The sequence below is a fragment of the Bidens hawaiensis genome, unplaced genomic scaffold (assembly GCF_021521415.1).
Source record: "Bidens hawaiensis isolate Kalapana, Puna unplaced genomic scaffold, B.hawaiensis_p1.1 tig00067740_1, whole genome shotgun sequence".
NCBI classification, from domain to species: Eukaryota; Viridiplantae; Streptophyta; class Magnoliopsida; order Asterales; family Asteraceae; genus Bidens; species Bidens hawaiensis.
The window spans coordinates 5,049-21,572 of NW_027502007.1; the positions used below are offsets into that span (position 1 = coordinate 5,049).

Sequence of the window (16,524 nt, forward strand, 5' to 3'; positions counted from 1 at the left end):
TTAAAATTAGCTTGTATTTTTACTTATCCATTATCTTAACTTTATCTAAAAGTTCTTCTCTACAATACACTAGCAAATCTTTTATAAAAATTATATGTGAAGAATTTTGGGATGTTATAATTATCCAATTTCTTTTCCCGGCCATGGCTAACAATGTTCTAACCATAACTAATTTAGCTATGGGTGCAAAAGTATCATGATAACCAACTCCTTCCATTTGAGTGAATCCCTTCGCAACAAGACGAGCTTTAAGCCTTTCTACTTCGCCATTTGGTTTGAATTTGATTTTGTAGAGCCACTTCGAGTCGATGGCTTTCTTTCCTTATGGTAGTTGTTCCAAGGTCCAAGTACCATTTTTCTCAAGGGCTTGAATCTCCTTTTGCAGAACTTCGCCCATCCGACTACCCACGACAAGTCCATGTCAATGAAATTCTAAATGATGGCGACTATCTCGATTGGTTACAGGAGAGGGAGAACCTCCTATTCGCCAAAAACAAGATCGGGATTGTTGACGGAACCCTTGAAAAACCAGAAAAGTCGCACCAGAATCATATGGCGGTGTTGAGGTGCGACGCCATAATCAAAGGTTGGCTGACTGCAGCCATGGAAAAGGAGATCCGAGTGTCCGTGAAATATGCCAAATCCGCACAAGAAATGTGGAACGATCTTCAAGAACGTTTCGGAAAGGAGAATGCGCCTAAAGCATATGAGATAAAGCAGTTGTTGTCCAACACCAAGCAAGACCGTGCCTCGGTCTCGACATACTATGCACGGTTGAGGATGTTTTGGGATGAGATGAGTTCTGTTTTTTCTACACACATATGTTCATGCAAAGGTTGTGTGTGTGATATGAGGAAAAAGTTTTCAGATCAGAAGGACAAAGAGAAATTGTTCGAATTCCTTCTCAGGTTTGACAATGGTTTTTTAATAATCTGAACTCAAATCTTGGCCATAAAACCAACTCCCACCTTGAAAGAAGCATTCATTCTTTTATCGGAGGATGAACAACAAAGGGTGGTGTCCATGGGAAAAAGAACAGTGTAGATTCCGCTGTGTTTCAAACTCACATGAAGAAATGTGGATCGGCCTCCACTCAAAACTCTATACGGGTCGAAATAAAGAAAAATACGATGTGAAGACCGCAAAGGAAGCGAACAAACATTTCACCTTTTGTGATAAAGACGGTCATAAACGTGAGGGTTGTTTTAAATTGTTCGGATATCCGAAGTGGTGGGCTGGGAAGAAAGGAGAAAAAGCAAAGTCTAAGGCTGCATGTGTCGAAACCGATTCAAGTCCTATTCCAGGTTTGAGCATCAAAGATTACCAACTATTCTTAAGGCACTTTAGTGGAGAAGGTAAAACTGAAGGTACAAAACCAGTTGTCAATATAGCTCTTAAAGAAGACGATGAAGGTGAGTGGATCCTTGATTCGGGTTGCACCGAGTATATTACTTATTTATTAAACATTCTCACTAATCGAAGGGACACTCCCCTTCAGCCGCCTGTTATCATTCCAAACGGCGAAATAATTCCCGTTAAAGGAAAAGGGGAATATGTGTTTCCGGGTGGAGTCAAAGTGAAAGGGGTTCTTTATATTCCCGATTTTAAATGCAACCTTCTTTCTGTTAGTCGTCTTAGCCGTGACCTTCAATGTTGCATATTCTTCTTCCCTAACTTCTGTGTTATGAAGGGTCTCCAGAGGAGGAACTTGATTAGAGCGAGTAGATGCGAAGGGGGGTTGTACCAGATTAAGATGATTCAAGAGAGAAAGGCTATGACTGCCACGATTGAGACATGGCACAGAAGACTTGGTCATGCTTCAAAAGGATAACTTGCTAGAATACAGTTTCTCAAAAGTAGTACGTTTGATTTTGGTAATTTTTGTGACTCTTGTTCTAGAGCAAAACACACTAGATTGCCTTTTCCTTCCATTTTATTAAGACTACTTCTTGTTTTGAATTAATTCATTGTGATATTTGGGGAGGTTAATCGGGTATCGTCATACACAATGGCTAGCTATTTCCTTACAATAGTTGACGACTTTAGTAGGGTCGTGTGTACTTTTCTTCTTAAACATAAAAGTGAAGCTAACCAATGTATCAAAAGTTTTCATAAGATGGTTGAAGTTAAATTTGGAAAACAAATTAAGAGGGTAAGATGTGACAATGGTGGGGAATTCATTTCTAACGATATGTTAGAATTTTATTGTGAAAAGGGAATTTTGTTAGAAACCTCATGTCCTCATATCCCTCAACAATATGGGGTTGTTGAACAGAAGCACAGGCACCTACTTGACACGGCTCATGCCTTAAGAATTGGTGCAAGTCTTCCTAAAAGATTTTGGGGCGAATGTATTTTAACCGCGACATATGTTATTAACTGATTTCCTTCCAAAGTCATAAAGGATAAAACCCCTTGAGATAATTTGGAATAAAAAACCAGATTATGATTTTCTAAAGGTCTTCAGGTGTCTTAAGGGGGAATAGCGGTTTGTTTCGTTGTTCGTTTTGGTGTTTTGATTGGCTGGTTTGTCGCCGGCCATGGTGAAGGAGGACGGCGGCAGTTGGTTTAGGGTTAAGGTAGTGGATCAAGTAAATGCTCTGATACCATATAGAAATTGGTTTATTGTATTAATCTTTCAAGAGAATTATATCATAGATAGAAAAAGAGATCCCTTAAACATGAAAGGGATTACATAGTAGTAATAGAGAATAAACTAAATAAAAACAATATCCTATACATTGCACCAGTTTGATAGCATACCAAAATTGACACGCTTAAATTGTATGTAATGAAATTATCACCTTAATTAGTTGTAGCAATATCGCATAACATACGTATTTTTTTAAGTGCACTGTTGAGATCAGAATTACTTTCAACACAAGTCTCCTTGATGACGGTGGTGGCGGCAGTGCTTGTGAGGAAATCAGTGGCCATTTCATTTTATTTTTTAGAATTGAATATCCTTTGTAAGAAACCAATCAATTATTAAAACCAAAGCAAATTAAAGCATTACAACACCAACACAACCAAATTCCCTTGGTCGCCAGACAGTAATTAGTAATTACCACAAATGATATACCATTTCATATATCATCAAAATTTATTCAAGATCCAATATCAAACTGTAAAGCAAATTAAAGCATCACAACATCACCCACAAACACAAACCAAAACATTCCCATATATATAATCAATCACTTGCATGAATAATCATATAACTTGCATTTCCTACCACGAGGATCATATCTGCCAGCACAGTTGTTCCCACAAGCCGGATTATTCTTATGTAGAGCATCATAACTGATATGACCTCCGTTTCCCGCCAGAATCCGTCTATGTTCTTCAGTGTCCATCATAAACTCTTGGTCTTCGTCCACCAGAAGCTGGCACTCGGCCGCGGTGCTGCCGTTGCAATTAGCCGCAGTCCATCCGTGGCAGTCTTTGATCATTATCATCATCATGAGCATGATGAGTGTTAGTGATAAGATGGTAGTGGTGCTTGTTCGTCCATTGAACATCTTGGTTAATTTACTTTGGATCAATTAATGTTTGTGAATTGATTATATGGTTTTAGTTGGGTGGGATAGTCATGGCCACAATAATTGAGAGGTGACGTAGACCTTGGTTGGTAAATAATGGGATATTTTATTATTAATTAACTGCAGTTTAATAATGAAAATAATGATAGTAGAGAGATTATGATCTTCATGCACTACTAATAAATTTTTGTGGAATTTTTTAAATATGAGATACCAATGCATCATTGATTGTTTTATTCTCCGTAATCTTCCTTAGAGATTAACATTTCCGAGTACCGAAAATGTATAACGATAGATTTGATACGGTGTTCGGTATCCACTTTTTCAAAAATTTGGTATTAGTATTTTCGGTATCGGTACCGATGCCGTATAAAGATTAAACATGTTGAAACAAGTAATGGTATCGTACCAATGGATTCGACGCCCACTTTTTTAGTAGTTCGGAATTGGTATTTCCAGTACCGGCTTGGTGTCGATACCATATAAAGATCAACATTTGATAGCAAGTAATCGTGCCGATGGATTCGGTACACACTTTTTCATAAATTCATAATTGGTATTTCTTGTACCAATGCGGGTACCAATATCATCCTTAGTTTCCATACACCCCTAATACCCCAACATGAAAGTGGAAAATATGGTAGAAATCGCATAATTGCTACGAATGAAATTACAGAGCTCATTATGAGTCGATGAAAAGCTTTGAATGAGATGAACCATGTGTAACACGCCATAGACGATTTGGTCCAACTATAACACACAAATTCCACATTTTCCCGTTGATTAACATAATTTGCATTCCTATTTGATGTCGTAATTTAAGTATTCAATATTTATGTAACTTCAAAATTGTGGTAGCTCCGCCAAATTTTAAAGTATTTCTATGTCTAATTTAGGTATTCCATATTTTATTGTAAAACACACCATTTGATTTAACCAACACGGCGAAGACCATTAACAAGATAATTGTTACTTTGTTCTCATATATGACTGGCTATTTAAAAATAAATAAATAAGAGGCCTGTCTTTTCTTTTTTTTTTTAAACTACGCATCCATCTATGTCCTTGACCAATGCAAGAAAGAAAAGCCAAACATTATATTTTTATAACAAACTTGTTATCATCATATTCCAACTTGAAAAGTTATAATTCCATTTTAAAGTCACTGGGTCTCCATAATCTCAAATCTCCACTAATTTGTTTCTTTCCTTTTCTTTTTTTATTTTCTCACTCATCGTGACCCCTACAAAGAATTGGTGGAAATGAGCATAGCCAAGACATCATTTCCCACAAGACAAAATACTATATTTTCTGGAATAGTTTTTCATCAAACCATCCCAATTTTATTTCATTTCTTTATAGTATCCCTTTTATTTCTTTCTTTCACTATTCAGTCCTGATTTGTAAGAGCACTTGAACTTTAAACGCCTCCTTTGTATTTATCATAACTCATGAATATCATCATCACAACTTTCACCCATGTTTGTAGCCGTTTGTTAAATATACAAACTACTTTCTTTGACACGATCGGATCTTATGCACAATATGTTCATCTTTTCTTTTTATCAGCGAACAATGTGTTGAACATCATAATATGTTGAATTTTTCTCTCTTGAGTCCTTTAATTATCATAACGCAAAAGAACTAAAACACAGTGAAACATCCATGAACAACATCATGAACTAAATCACAATATGTTGCTTAGTTATCTTTATTGAATCTAGCAAACAATATGTTGAACATTATGAACTAAAACACAAAATGTTAAACATCATGATCAACTAAAACACAATATGTTGATTTTCCCTCTTAAGCCCTCCTTTGATCATCAAAACACAAAAGAAGTAAAACACACCAGTAACAACATCAATAACTAAAACACAATATTGTTGAGAATCAATCACGAATTAAAACACACTATGGTATGCTCTTATTATCTTCATCTAAAGTATCAACCGTCTTGAGTAGTCATTTCACAAGAATCATTCTTTGTAATAAACACAAAATATTTCATGTAGATCTTGAGTGTAACATTTTCTCGTTATACCATGTGTCTAACAATGAACTAAAATGCACTCTAATTTATCAAACTAAAACACGTTAATTCATTAGAATATAACATTGTAATGAACAAAAACACTTTAATTAATTCATTGAGCTAAAACAACGTTCTCAAAATGTTATCAACTATAACGTTGTAGTATTCACTACGACTTGATACAATTATCTTGTTGAACTATAACACACAACCGACTTTATATGATTATGACAATATTTACAACACTTGTGTATATTTACAACAACTGAATATAAAATCTCCCATACCATTGTAATTACTACAAGATAACTAGCCTAGCATGCATAACAGAAAAATTAAAATACACCAAATCTCATATCATCAACTTCATTAAAGAATAAAGACGATGAATTGAAATCTTGAATTTTGAAACCTCTCCAAGAATTCATGCATTTACTTGTTGTCGTCAATTATAAAGGGAAAACAAATTGTCGACTTGTTTTATGACCTCTCTAATATTGTCGACTTCTTTCTTTGATTGCCTTGCATTTTCTTTTCTTCAGCATCCTACTTATCACTTATTGCATGAGTTAGGTATGCAACAATATTGGGCGCAAAATGTGTTTCGGGGTAAACTTAACTCTTAACTCTTATCCGTATCTACTCTGAGTCTCTGACAAGTATAAAAAGTTGTCACGTTAGACTCGCTAAACAATACTTGGCAAATTGTGTTTCAAAATAACACAACTTTTACCCATATAAAAAGCCAACAAATTTTACTTGTTACTCGACCAACCTGTTTGGTTGAGATATGTCTATTAGACCGACATGACTGCAATAGAGGTTGGAGAAATTCTCACTTGTGGTCCTTTGATTTTACCAAGCCGACAAACGATTCCAACTTAACTCATCTCAACATCTTAACAGGTAGATGTGTATCGAATCCAAACACCTACACATATGTAAAGTTCTTACCCGTATAAGAGACCGACATTTTTTACTTGTTACTTGACCAACCTATTTGACTTAGATATTTTAGTTAGACCACCATCGATGCAATAGAGGTTGCAAGTGGAGAAACTTGCACCTACCGTCATCCAGTTCTACCATGTCAAGTGACGAGATCTAGGTCCTAGGTTGGTTATAAGATCAAGAATTCAAGATCTATACTTTCATGATCTACAAGACCCGATCTAACATTCTATATCTTTCCAACAAATTCTAAGCTCGTTAAAGACACCTTATTAACGAAACGTATCATGAATGTGAACGGAGCTAGAATCCGAACTTGTAGATGTTGTTTGATACCGGTCCTCTCACTTTTCCTTGATGTAATGAACGGATTTGAACATTGTTGTCTTCGTATATTGAATCCTGGGCGAAACCAAACACTCGTTTAAGTGAGGTGAGAGCTTGTATGTGTTTTCCAATGTGTAAATGTGGTAATTTTTCCTCCATATATTTAATGCTTTGTTATATAAACCATGGGTTTTTCCAAAGCCCACCCTCAAGCCCGTTTATCATAGACCCTTGATTATTCAACTTAAGCCCATCTACATCCATATTGATATTTTAAATACCGGAGGTTACAAGTCTATCCTTCTAACAAAAAGTTCCGTCTTCGAAACCTGATGTTTCCCTTCCTAAGTGACATATTTGATATTCTTTTACTTTGAATTTCTGCTTTACATAGCCATACCATATTTCTATCCAAAATTAGGTACATTTCATTCCTTGACTCGCAATCCAACACCTTGCATTAACAATTTGATGTTTTTCACAAAGTATACACCATTGCATTAACAATTTAAAAAACAAGTGTGACTTTTATCCTTCACTAAGGATGGATAGTGAATCTATTCACTTGTAAGCTTTATTATTATACTAGTTTTTATCTCTCGTGTTACGTGGTTGTTTTATATTATTCGTGTCTAATATTTATATATACGTTTTGGATTTTAATTTTATATATTGTAGAGAAGTTATATACTTAGGATTTGGTTATGAAATGGTTTCACAAATAAATGAGATGTTATAACATGTTTAAAAACTATATAGGTTTGACTAGACTCATGACCCGCTTAATTTTTAACTTAATTTTCTTAATTATAAATAACATCTTTTTGTTAAAAAAATCAGATATTAATTTTTAGTATATCCCTATTGTATATGATTTTCATATCAAATATTTGGTGAGATTAATTTTAATTTAATGAGATGTTATAACCCGTTTAAGGATTATCTGGGTTTTGTGAGACTCATACCCGTGAATTCGGGTTAAATGCATAAGAAACCTTTATTTACAAATAATGCAATCTGATGGCTTGAAAAAATGTAGGGAGCAACCAGAGAGCTTTTAAATGTTTCGTTTATATATATTTAAGATTATATAGATATAACCTATATAAAATGTACGTGTGGTTATAAGGACTAATGAATTGTTTGAACTAGAATTTATCCCAAAAATCGTGTTAATTAGACTGATAATCTGAAAACATGGCATTATGGATGCTTAAATATGATAATCTTGTTAGCCATATTCTTAAGAGCTATATTTATCATTTTTTTAATAATATTATCTAATTCCATCCTCATGAGTGAAGGAATAAGACGTATTGTTATATTGTTATAATGCCATTGCCAATGGACAAAAATTTAATTCCCATGAAGAAGAAAAGAAGCTTCCACTTATAAACAAAAATGTCCCTTTTATTCCATAAAAACATAATATTGCATCAACTCATATTGCTTTTATATTATTATTTTCTTAAAAAGATTATAGCAATCATTCTATCTTGTTATGTCTAACTATGATTCGTAAGAAAACAATATTGTATCAAGTCATGGAGTCGTGTTATTTCCTTCGGTGATTTATTTCCTTAGAATCTTTGTTGAGTAGTGTGTAATGTGTATGTATGATTAATGTTTATTTTATGTAGGCCGGAGTAATGATCACCATACTACGCATAGCACTAGTACACTACACCAACATATGAGACACAAAACAAAAACCCAAAAATCTAGTGACTACATCTACCACAGTTGCTCGGACGGTTGGTCCAACAATCTTGGGCGTCTTGTCCTCAATCTTATAACCGTCCGAGCAATCTTGGGCGTCTTGTCCTCAATCTTAAGCTGTGTGTTTACGAACATTATGTTTTGGTAAGTTTTATCTTCTTAGTCTTTTTCGTCAGATTTTGAGCTTTGTAAAAAGTGTGTTTTAACCTTTATATATAATCCATAAAGTTTTCATTAAAATGGGAATTTTTTTTTGTATATTGAAAAGCATGCTTGATCTATTCAATTTCTATCTTGCTTTAGCTCTTTTAAAGAACAAGTTAGAATGATTCAAACAAACAAGCTAGAGGAACAAGATGGAGAATCGAAACAAATAAGATTGACAATTGGTCAAGTTGAGATCGATAAAAAGATACGGAAATTGAAAAATGTATTGAATTTAGAAAGCATACCTTACGACAAAAAGAGAAAACTAAGCTGACAAATCACATTTGAAATCAAATAAGATGAATGGGGTAATCGAGCGAAATCAAAGATTTGACCTAATACCATGCCTATTTGTGAGAAGTAGGGACTTTTTTTGTTTATTTTCATATAGTCAAACAAATTACATGTGTGTATGTATATACGAACGAACGACTAACTAATAAAGACAGTCAAATACAACAGACAACTATATGTATCAAACAAAGACCTAATCTTATCAACGTGGTACGGAAGATTCCTCATCCGTAATGCACTCACTAATGCTCAAGGATGACCATCCGGATCAAAGAACACCCGTCTCAACATCTTAAGACAATAACCAAGCAACAAATAGTCAAACTCGATCGAAAGGTGGTTTTGAGAATACGGGTTGGGCCTTCTCTGGCGCACATAGATACTTATCATTGACTAATTACACATATATTAAGATTACAAAAAAGTGATGATAGTGGGTAACAATATTTAACAAAATGATAAATAAAACTATAAAAATATACCTTTAACTTATCTTTAGACACGTGTAAAGATAGTAGATGGGTGATGGGTGAATGGCTGGCTATATATGTTATCTAAGAATGTTGAAAGGATAGCCATGACCATGGCCATGAATCAAACCCTTAGCCTGACAGCCTCATGGAATTTGTGGCCAACTTAGCACCCCCGTGAACCATTTGGGTCCCATTTGCACTCTTTGGCGAATACCCGCAATCCCGCTACATACCAACAAAATAATATAATTATTAAAGTCGGAAATGACTAAAAAATACAACTAAGTTTACCTTTCTAATTATTTGTTGCTAGTATTATTTTTTATTTATTTAAAAGATAAAACAAAGTTTCACAAAAACAAGCTAGATTTACCCTATCTTAAACCTAGCAGGCACGTCTTCGAGAATGATAAAAAAAATTTAGGCTTTGTGTGAGATAAATTCCGGGCCTCCTCCTTATAATAATATAAACTCATCAATTATATATCAAAAAATCATGATACGAATACAATTATAATAAATAAACAAAACAAAAGTAGTGTAACAAAATGGTGGAACGTAAACGAATCTTGAGGCTCTCCTAGCGTTTTGGGAAGCTAAGCTATCGATCAAGTCTTCTATTTCATTTTCATTAGATATCATTGCCAATCCATTAAGTCTATCTTGGAACCTTGTCGATCGTAAATAAGACTTTTAACAACTTCAATCATTAAAAAGCAAATCAAACACCCCCCCCCCCCACCAAAAAAAACAACTCTAGAGCAAACTCAAAACTCATATGAGATTCATATAAATTCATCATCAAATAAAAAAGTAACATGTTTAAACAAAAAAAAAACTTAAATATTATTATACAAGCTCCTATTAAACCAACACAAAACATTTTCCCTCAATTAAGTTAATAATAATAATAATAATAACTTCACAGAAATAATCGGTTTCAATTTGGAAGAAAAGAGTCTGGATGAAACAATCCAAAAATTTCATCATCAAACTACCTATAAACTAAAAAACTCATTTTATTTCTAGAATTAAGAAGAAATTAAAAGTAAAATCATACTTTTGTGTCAAGCATAACCTATTCGATTTTGCAAGCATATAAAATTATAAATCATACCTTCTACTAAAACAATACCTAAAATCCAGATTCAATTTTTCAAGCATAAAATTAGGTCAAACTCATCGACTAATGATGCTAGACTGTCGCAATCTAGTAAAAAACAATTAATATCAGTTCCTAATCACCTTAGCAAGCTAGGGTAAGTATGGTGTCGAACACAAGGAGTATGTGGTCAATGTAATCGTGTAACTAATTTCTAATATTATGAAGTAATGAGTTTTAGTGCTGATCACACAAGCAATTAAGTTGGTTTTAATACTGATTAATCAATTTCACAAATTCAAGCAATTAACAAAGTTGAATCATCCCCGGGGTTCAAGAATGTAATTTAACAGTTTCTCATTCAATCTAACCGATTAATTATCACAGACTGACTAAAGACTGATTAACGAGTTACTTAGGCACCAACAATCGCTAACACACGACACTGGTTATCAAACGGTCTCTGCCAGTGTGACTCAACTAAGGGCAATTGTGTGCTTTGTTGTATTCAATTTAGTTAAATCAACCCTATGAGCAATTACTATAGCAACCGACAAACTAATCGTTCTGATAAACTTAAACCTAAACCGATTGAATGCACAGCAATACTAAATATCAATACTCATAGATCAATCAACGATAATTACAAATTGTATGTTCTTAGTTACATTAAAAACCGAATAAAATACAAACTTTACATCTCGGGAATGAATCGGAGAGATTAGCCAAGCCTCGACATCATGGAATCTTCAATTATGATGATTTGGAGCATGAATAGGGTCTCGGTATGAACTGGAATGATGGAATCGCCTTCTCTCAGCTCTGGAAACTGCCTGGAAATGGTTACTGAATGATAAGGTCGACATAACTTTCCCGTCTTCGTAACCCATCGCGATACGCGATGGGGTCTTTTGTGGTCCATCGCATAACGCGATGGACCATTGGTCAACTATCATTTTTAATCCCATCGCGATACGCGATGGGTCTTCAGGCATGCCCATCGCGTATCGTGATGGGCCTTCTCAACAGAATTTTTATATTATGTTCTCGTTTCACGTGTTGAACGTCCCGGGTCTTCATCTCGTGCCTCAACAGGTCCAAATTAAGCACTTTAACGTCTGTGACCTGAAATACAATAAACACATATGAAATATCAAAGTTCCCACAATAAACAATTAAAACTAGTAAACAAATGAACTAAAGTATATACAAATTAATCAACCATTAACTAATCATACATTAGATTCACGTAGCCTGCTTAGATCGCTTGGCCCTTACATTTTATTTCTAGGATTAAGAAGATTTTAAAAGTAAAATCATACTTTTATGTCAAGCATAACATATTCGCTTTTGCAAGCATATAAATTTAGAAATCATACCTTCTACTAAAACAATACCTAAGATCTAGATTCAATTTTTCAAGCATAAAATTAGGTCAAACTCATCGACTAATCATACATTAGATTCACGTAGCCTGCTTAGATCACTTGGCCCTTGCATGATATCCTATTCTCCAATTGATGATCGAATTCCCGATTTCCCGGTAGTGTAGTTTTCACGTGTTTTTTTTTTTGGGTTGCTTATCTATTAAAACAACAAACTAAAACCTTTTGAGCCCCTTAAAAATTTGGGCCTCGTGTCACTGCACGGCACAAGAACCGCCCTGAAACTTAACATCTTAGTAAAGATGTTAATTTCGAACCGAATCATATATATGTATACTTGATGTTGATTGTTTTATGTATCAAATAAAAATAGTCGAATAAAGTAGTCAAAAAGAAAATAGGGTTAAAAGGCTGTTTATAATATATTGAACTGAGAGTGATATAGGTGAACCTGATTTTGGCAAATTGAGTATTAGACAGTCAAAACAAACTCAGGTTGTAATTGGGCAATTAAGAAAACATTAGTTTGAAAGACTGTTTGGTAGCACCTTAATGATTTCATTAAGATAATATCTTTGAATCAGTTATAGGTAAAGTGTGTTTGGTTTATTAAAAAGACACATATTAATGGTTCATGTGGAATTAATGGGTAAATTTCATAAATATATTGAATGATTTGTATGTTATATCATAATGATTCAGCATAAAATTTTCAAACAAGTCCAAGTGTATTTAGCTGATTTGAGTATATTAAAATTAATCTGTTACATGAACTACTAAGTTATTTTAGCTATTTATTATTAAAATTATATAATCCTACTAAAAATCATGTAATAAAATATAGTTTTTTAACAAGGGACACACACATATTCACTGCCAGTTTAGTTTGGAGTTAAACTGGTTTCTGCATGACTCACATAATGAATCCAAGTCTCGTGAACTTCTTTCCCCCTATAAATAAATAAATTCAATTTACTCTTTCTTCACCAGAAGATCGAATTAATCACACAATTTCCAACATGTGTTCATGGGGTTTTTCATTCATTCTGCTTGTCGGCTTATGTTTCTTCATCAATATCACTGATGTCTCCGGTGCAAGACACCACCACTCTGCCGCCATTCTAACCGGAACTGTGTACTGTGACACTTGCTTCCCTCAACAAGTACCCAAGTCCACCATCTCAGGTTTGGATATATCTTCTACTTTATCTTAGACCTCTTTAGTGTATTCCTCTCAAATTTTTATTATTTTTTGGTTTAACCATTGTTAACCAAGTTTATAATCTATTAGATATATCAATTAGTTAATTATTATTCTGTCATTTGTTTGTATATATACTAGAATAATTATTAAAATATTATAGTTTTATAGCTCTATCATTGTCTTTTTGCTACTAAGAGTTATTATTCGACAATATTATTTGTTTCTTTAAATCATACGTGTGGGATTCAGTATATATAAAATTAAAATCTACTGAACGTGTAAATAATTTTTTAACTAAAGCATATTAGTAAAGTAGTGATTAAAGTAGTAATTCATCTTTTGAAATAGAATAATTCTAATAAAAAAACGTAAAGAAGCTTAATAAATTACTTTAATTCAAAAACTATAAACCAATAATAATTATTTTAGCTTACTACTCTTAATATTTATGCGTTTATCATGTTAGGAGGAGTTGTTTGTATTTTAGGTTAAAACTCAGTCTTATTAGTCTATCTCGAATTGTTTGTGTAGGGGCGACGGTGGCGGTGGAATGCCGCAAAGAAGGCGTAAACCCGAGATTCCACGAAGAAGTCAAGACGAACGACAAAGGCGAGTTCGAAGCTAAACTACCGGGTTACATCGGAAAAAACATAGACAAAGTTAAAGGATGTTCAGTTAAACTAATCAGCAGCAACAACCCATATTGCGCGGTGGCCGCCACCGCCACCTCGTCCGATATCCATTTCAAGTCAAAAAAAGCCGGAAGTCACATTTTCTCAGCTGGATTCTTCACTTTCAAACCACAACTATGCAACGAAAAAAATGCCATAAAACAAGACTTGCCACCATTACCCATAGGTGGAGGCATGCTTCCTCCACTACCCGTTCCAGTACCAGTACCCGATATACCCATTCCGCCAGTAGTCCCGCAGCTTCCACCGATCCCCGGAGTCCCACCACCACCCAATACACACCAAACACCATCAAAATCTACTCTCTCCGATCAAAAAACATTTGGGTTTCCGTTTCCGTTTCAACCGCCAACACTCCCGCCACTCCCCTTCACGCCAGCACCGCCATCATTGCTTCCGCCTGTCTTACCGACACCACCGCCAGCTTCGTTGTTTCCACCGCTGCCATTGCCACCAGTGCCAGCTTTGATTCCGTCACCACCGCCACCGCCACCACCAGCGTTCCCGATTCCTCTACCGCCATTGCCTTCGTTGCCTCCGATTCCCGGAGTCCCTCCCGGCCCGCCAACATCCCGGCCTTGACTTATATAATAATAATATTAGTGTTATTGTTGAATTATCTTTTGAAGCAAGTGTTTTACACTTATGTATTATGCTGTTTTTATTATATATCTATCATATGCTATGACACTTACTGGCATCTATGAATAAATGTTACATTGTAAAAAGTTGGTGGTATCATGATCATAAATGATATATGTTATTTAGAGATTTTGAGACTATGCAAGTTTGCATTACATTTTTTTTTAATGACAAACTGGCTATTTTTCCTAAACTCCTAAACACCTATATATACATAACACCACAGCGCCCAGGTTTGATCCTAGGCATCCACCAAAAGAGGGAATCCCTAGAATCAATCGTAACTCGAAATTAAAATGAGTTACTGTTCTAACAAAGCACGGATGGCGCCAATGAAGAAACAAGAATCTACTCCCCACTGATGGGTCCTAGATCTAATGAGTCAACAAGGTAGGATACGGTTAAGTGTCAACACGATATGAACCCAATTGCCTAAAGTCCAGTGACGAAGTCCTGCAAAACAGACACCGTGAGCTCGTTACGGGAAGAACAAGAGGGGGGTCTTCCCGTAACCACCCTTCGACATGAGAATAAGTACAGTTCTGATGAAGATAATGCACTTAAGTAAATTGAGAGAGTACAGTGGGAGTGAATGAATACCTCATGATGATCGAGAGGGTATTTATAGCCGAAGGATGTAGGAAGGTGATTGGGCCAGCTGTCATTTGAGAAGATGCTCTTATAACCGCCTGGACACGCGTCCTCATATGACAGGCTCAGTTTATACGTTGCATGTGCATGTATGACAACCTAGACACGTGTCCATTTGATATTGGTTAAGGGGTAATATTAACCATGTATTCCCCGAAGGATCACTGATTAGCCGAAGGATCACGTATTGCCCAAGAAAGCATCTTGGCAAATCTTCTAGAAGACGATTGGTTACTGACAGCTGTCCCGAAGCATTATCTCGTGGTTATTTACGCGGAAGGATATTCCTTCTTGCGGATTGTGACATCTGCCCAAATCCGACCCGACCCAGGTACCCGTTTTCGAATCCGATTCTTTTTATGATTTAAAATTTGATTATTAATCTTTGTAAATTTAACATTAAATAAATTATATATATTTTTATATTACTTACTAATAATAATATTTCCTTTCCGCCGTCCCGCCCTTTTTCTCTCTTGTCGCCGTCCCGCCCCTTTTTCTCTCTTGTCGTCGTCCCGCCTCTTTTTCTCTCTTGTCGTCGTCCCGCCCCTCTGCTTAACCCTTAAGCCTGGAACCCCTTTTTCTCCTAACTCTTTGCTTGTCCTTTGGCTCTTCCCGCCTAAGGATGTCTGCGCAGCTCCACGCGCCAGACTCCTTACAAGGAAGCCTGCGCGAAGACCAACTGTTCCTGCGATACGCGAGGCAAACTGTTCCCGCAGCGCGCTAAGAATAGTAGTTCTTCCCGCGGCGCGCTAAGAATTGTAGTTCTTCCCGCGACGCGCTAAGGATTTTAGTTCTTCCCGCGACGCGCTAAGTATTGTAGTTCTTCCCGCGGCGCGCTAAGGATTGTTCTGTCTGCCTTCGCCCTCGCGCGCGCTCGAGTCTTCTCGCGCTAGACCCTTAAGTCTTTTCTTCTGTTTAAGTCAGCCTGTATGCTTTTGAAATATCTTATCTTTTGTATGAGCACTTTAGGTCAGACATCTGTCCGAAAAGCCACTTTTGGCGCAGCATGCGCACCAATCCTATTGGTTGGCAGAAAAAGTGACTGACATAATCTTTTGAAATCTTCTTTTGCATGCCTTGAACAGTGTTTTATCTGACACCTACCATGCTTTGTTCTGTAACCTGTCAGCTTTTCCCCATCCCCTGCAGCTGCCGGCATATCTTTTTAATATCTTTTGCTTTTGGATTCTTGTGCTTTTTAATATCTTTTGCTTGATTTGATAAGATCTTTTCCCCTTTCTAGGGATTGTGTTCCCTTGGGTTTTCCTATAAATTAAGCTAATTTCTTGTTTAT

General features: G+C 35.5%; 2 protein-coding genes across 2 annotated transcripts; both read left to right on the forward strand.

Annotated features, from left to right (window-relative positions):
- The first annotated feature begins 324 nt into the window (after window positions 1–324).
- Window positions 325–936, forward strand: LOC143605039 (uncharacterized). Its single transcript, XM_077081300.1, has one exon. It carries the CDS (start codon window positions 325–327, stop codon window positions 934–936), a length of 612 nt encoding a protein of 203 aa, XP_076937415.1.
- Window positions 937–13,007: 12,071 nt separating this feature from the next.
- On the forward strand, window positions 13,008–14,667 carry LOC143605040 (uncharacterized). Its single transcript, XM_077081301.1, has 2 exons — window positions 13,008–13,223; window positions 13,774–14,667. Exons 1-2 carry the CDS (start codon window positions 13,058–13,060, stop codon window positions 14,514–14,516), a joined length of 909 nt encoding a protein of 302 aa, XP_076937416.1. The 5' UTR covers window positions 13,008–13,057; the 3' UTR covers window positions 14,517–14,667.
- Window positions 14,668–16,524: the final 1,857 nt, after the last annotated feature.

What these genes read in the sequence shown, in the direction of transcription:
- LOC143605040 (XM_077081301.1), top strand. Translation starts at nt 13,058, where the DNA reads ATGTGTTCATGGGGTTTTTCATTCATTCTGCTTGTCGGCTTATGTTTC. An exon ending in ACCCAAGTCCACCATCTCAG is followed by an intron (nt 13,224 to 13,773) that starts GTTTGGATATAT and finishes TTGTTTGTGTAG; the next exon opens with GGGCGACGGTGGCGGTGGAA.
- LOC143605039 (XM_077081300.1), top strand. Translation starts at nt 325, where the DNA reads ATGGTAGTTGTTCCAAGGTCCAAGTACCATTTTTCTCAAGGGCTTGAA.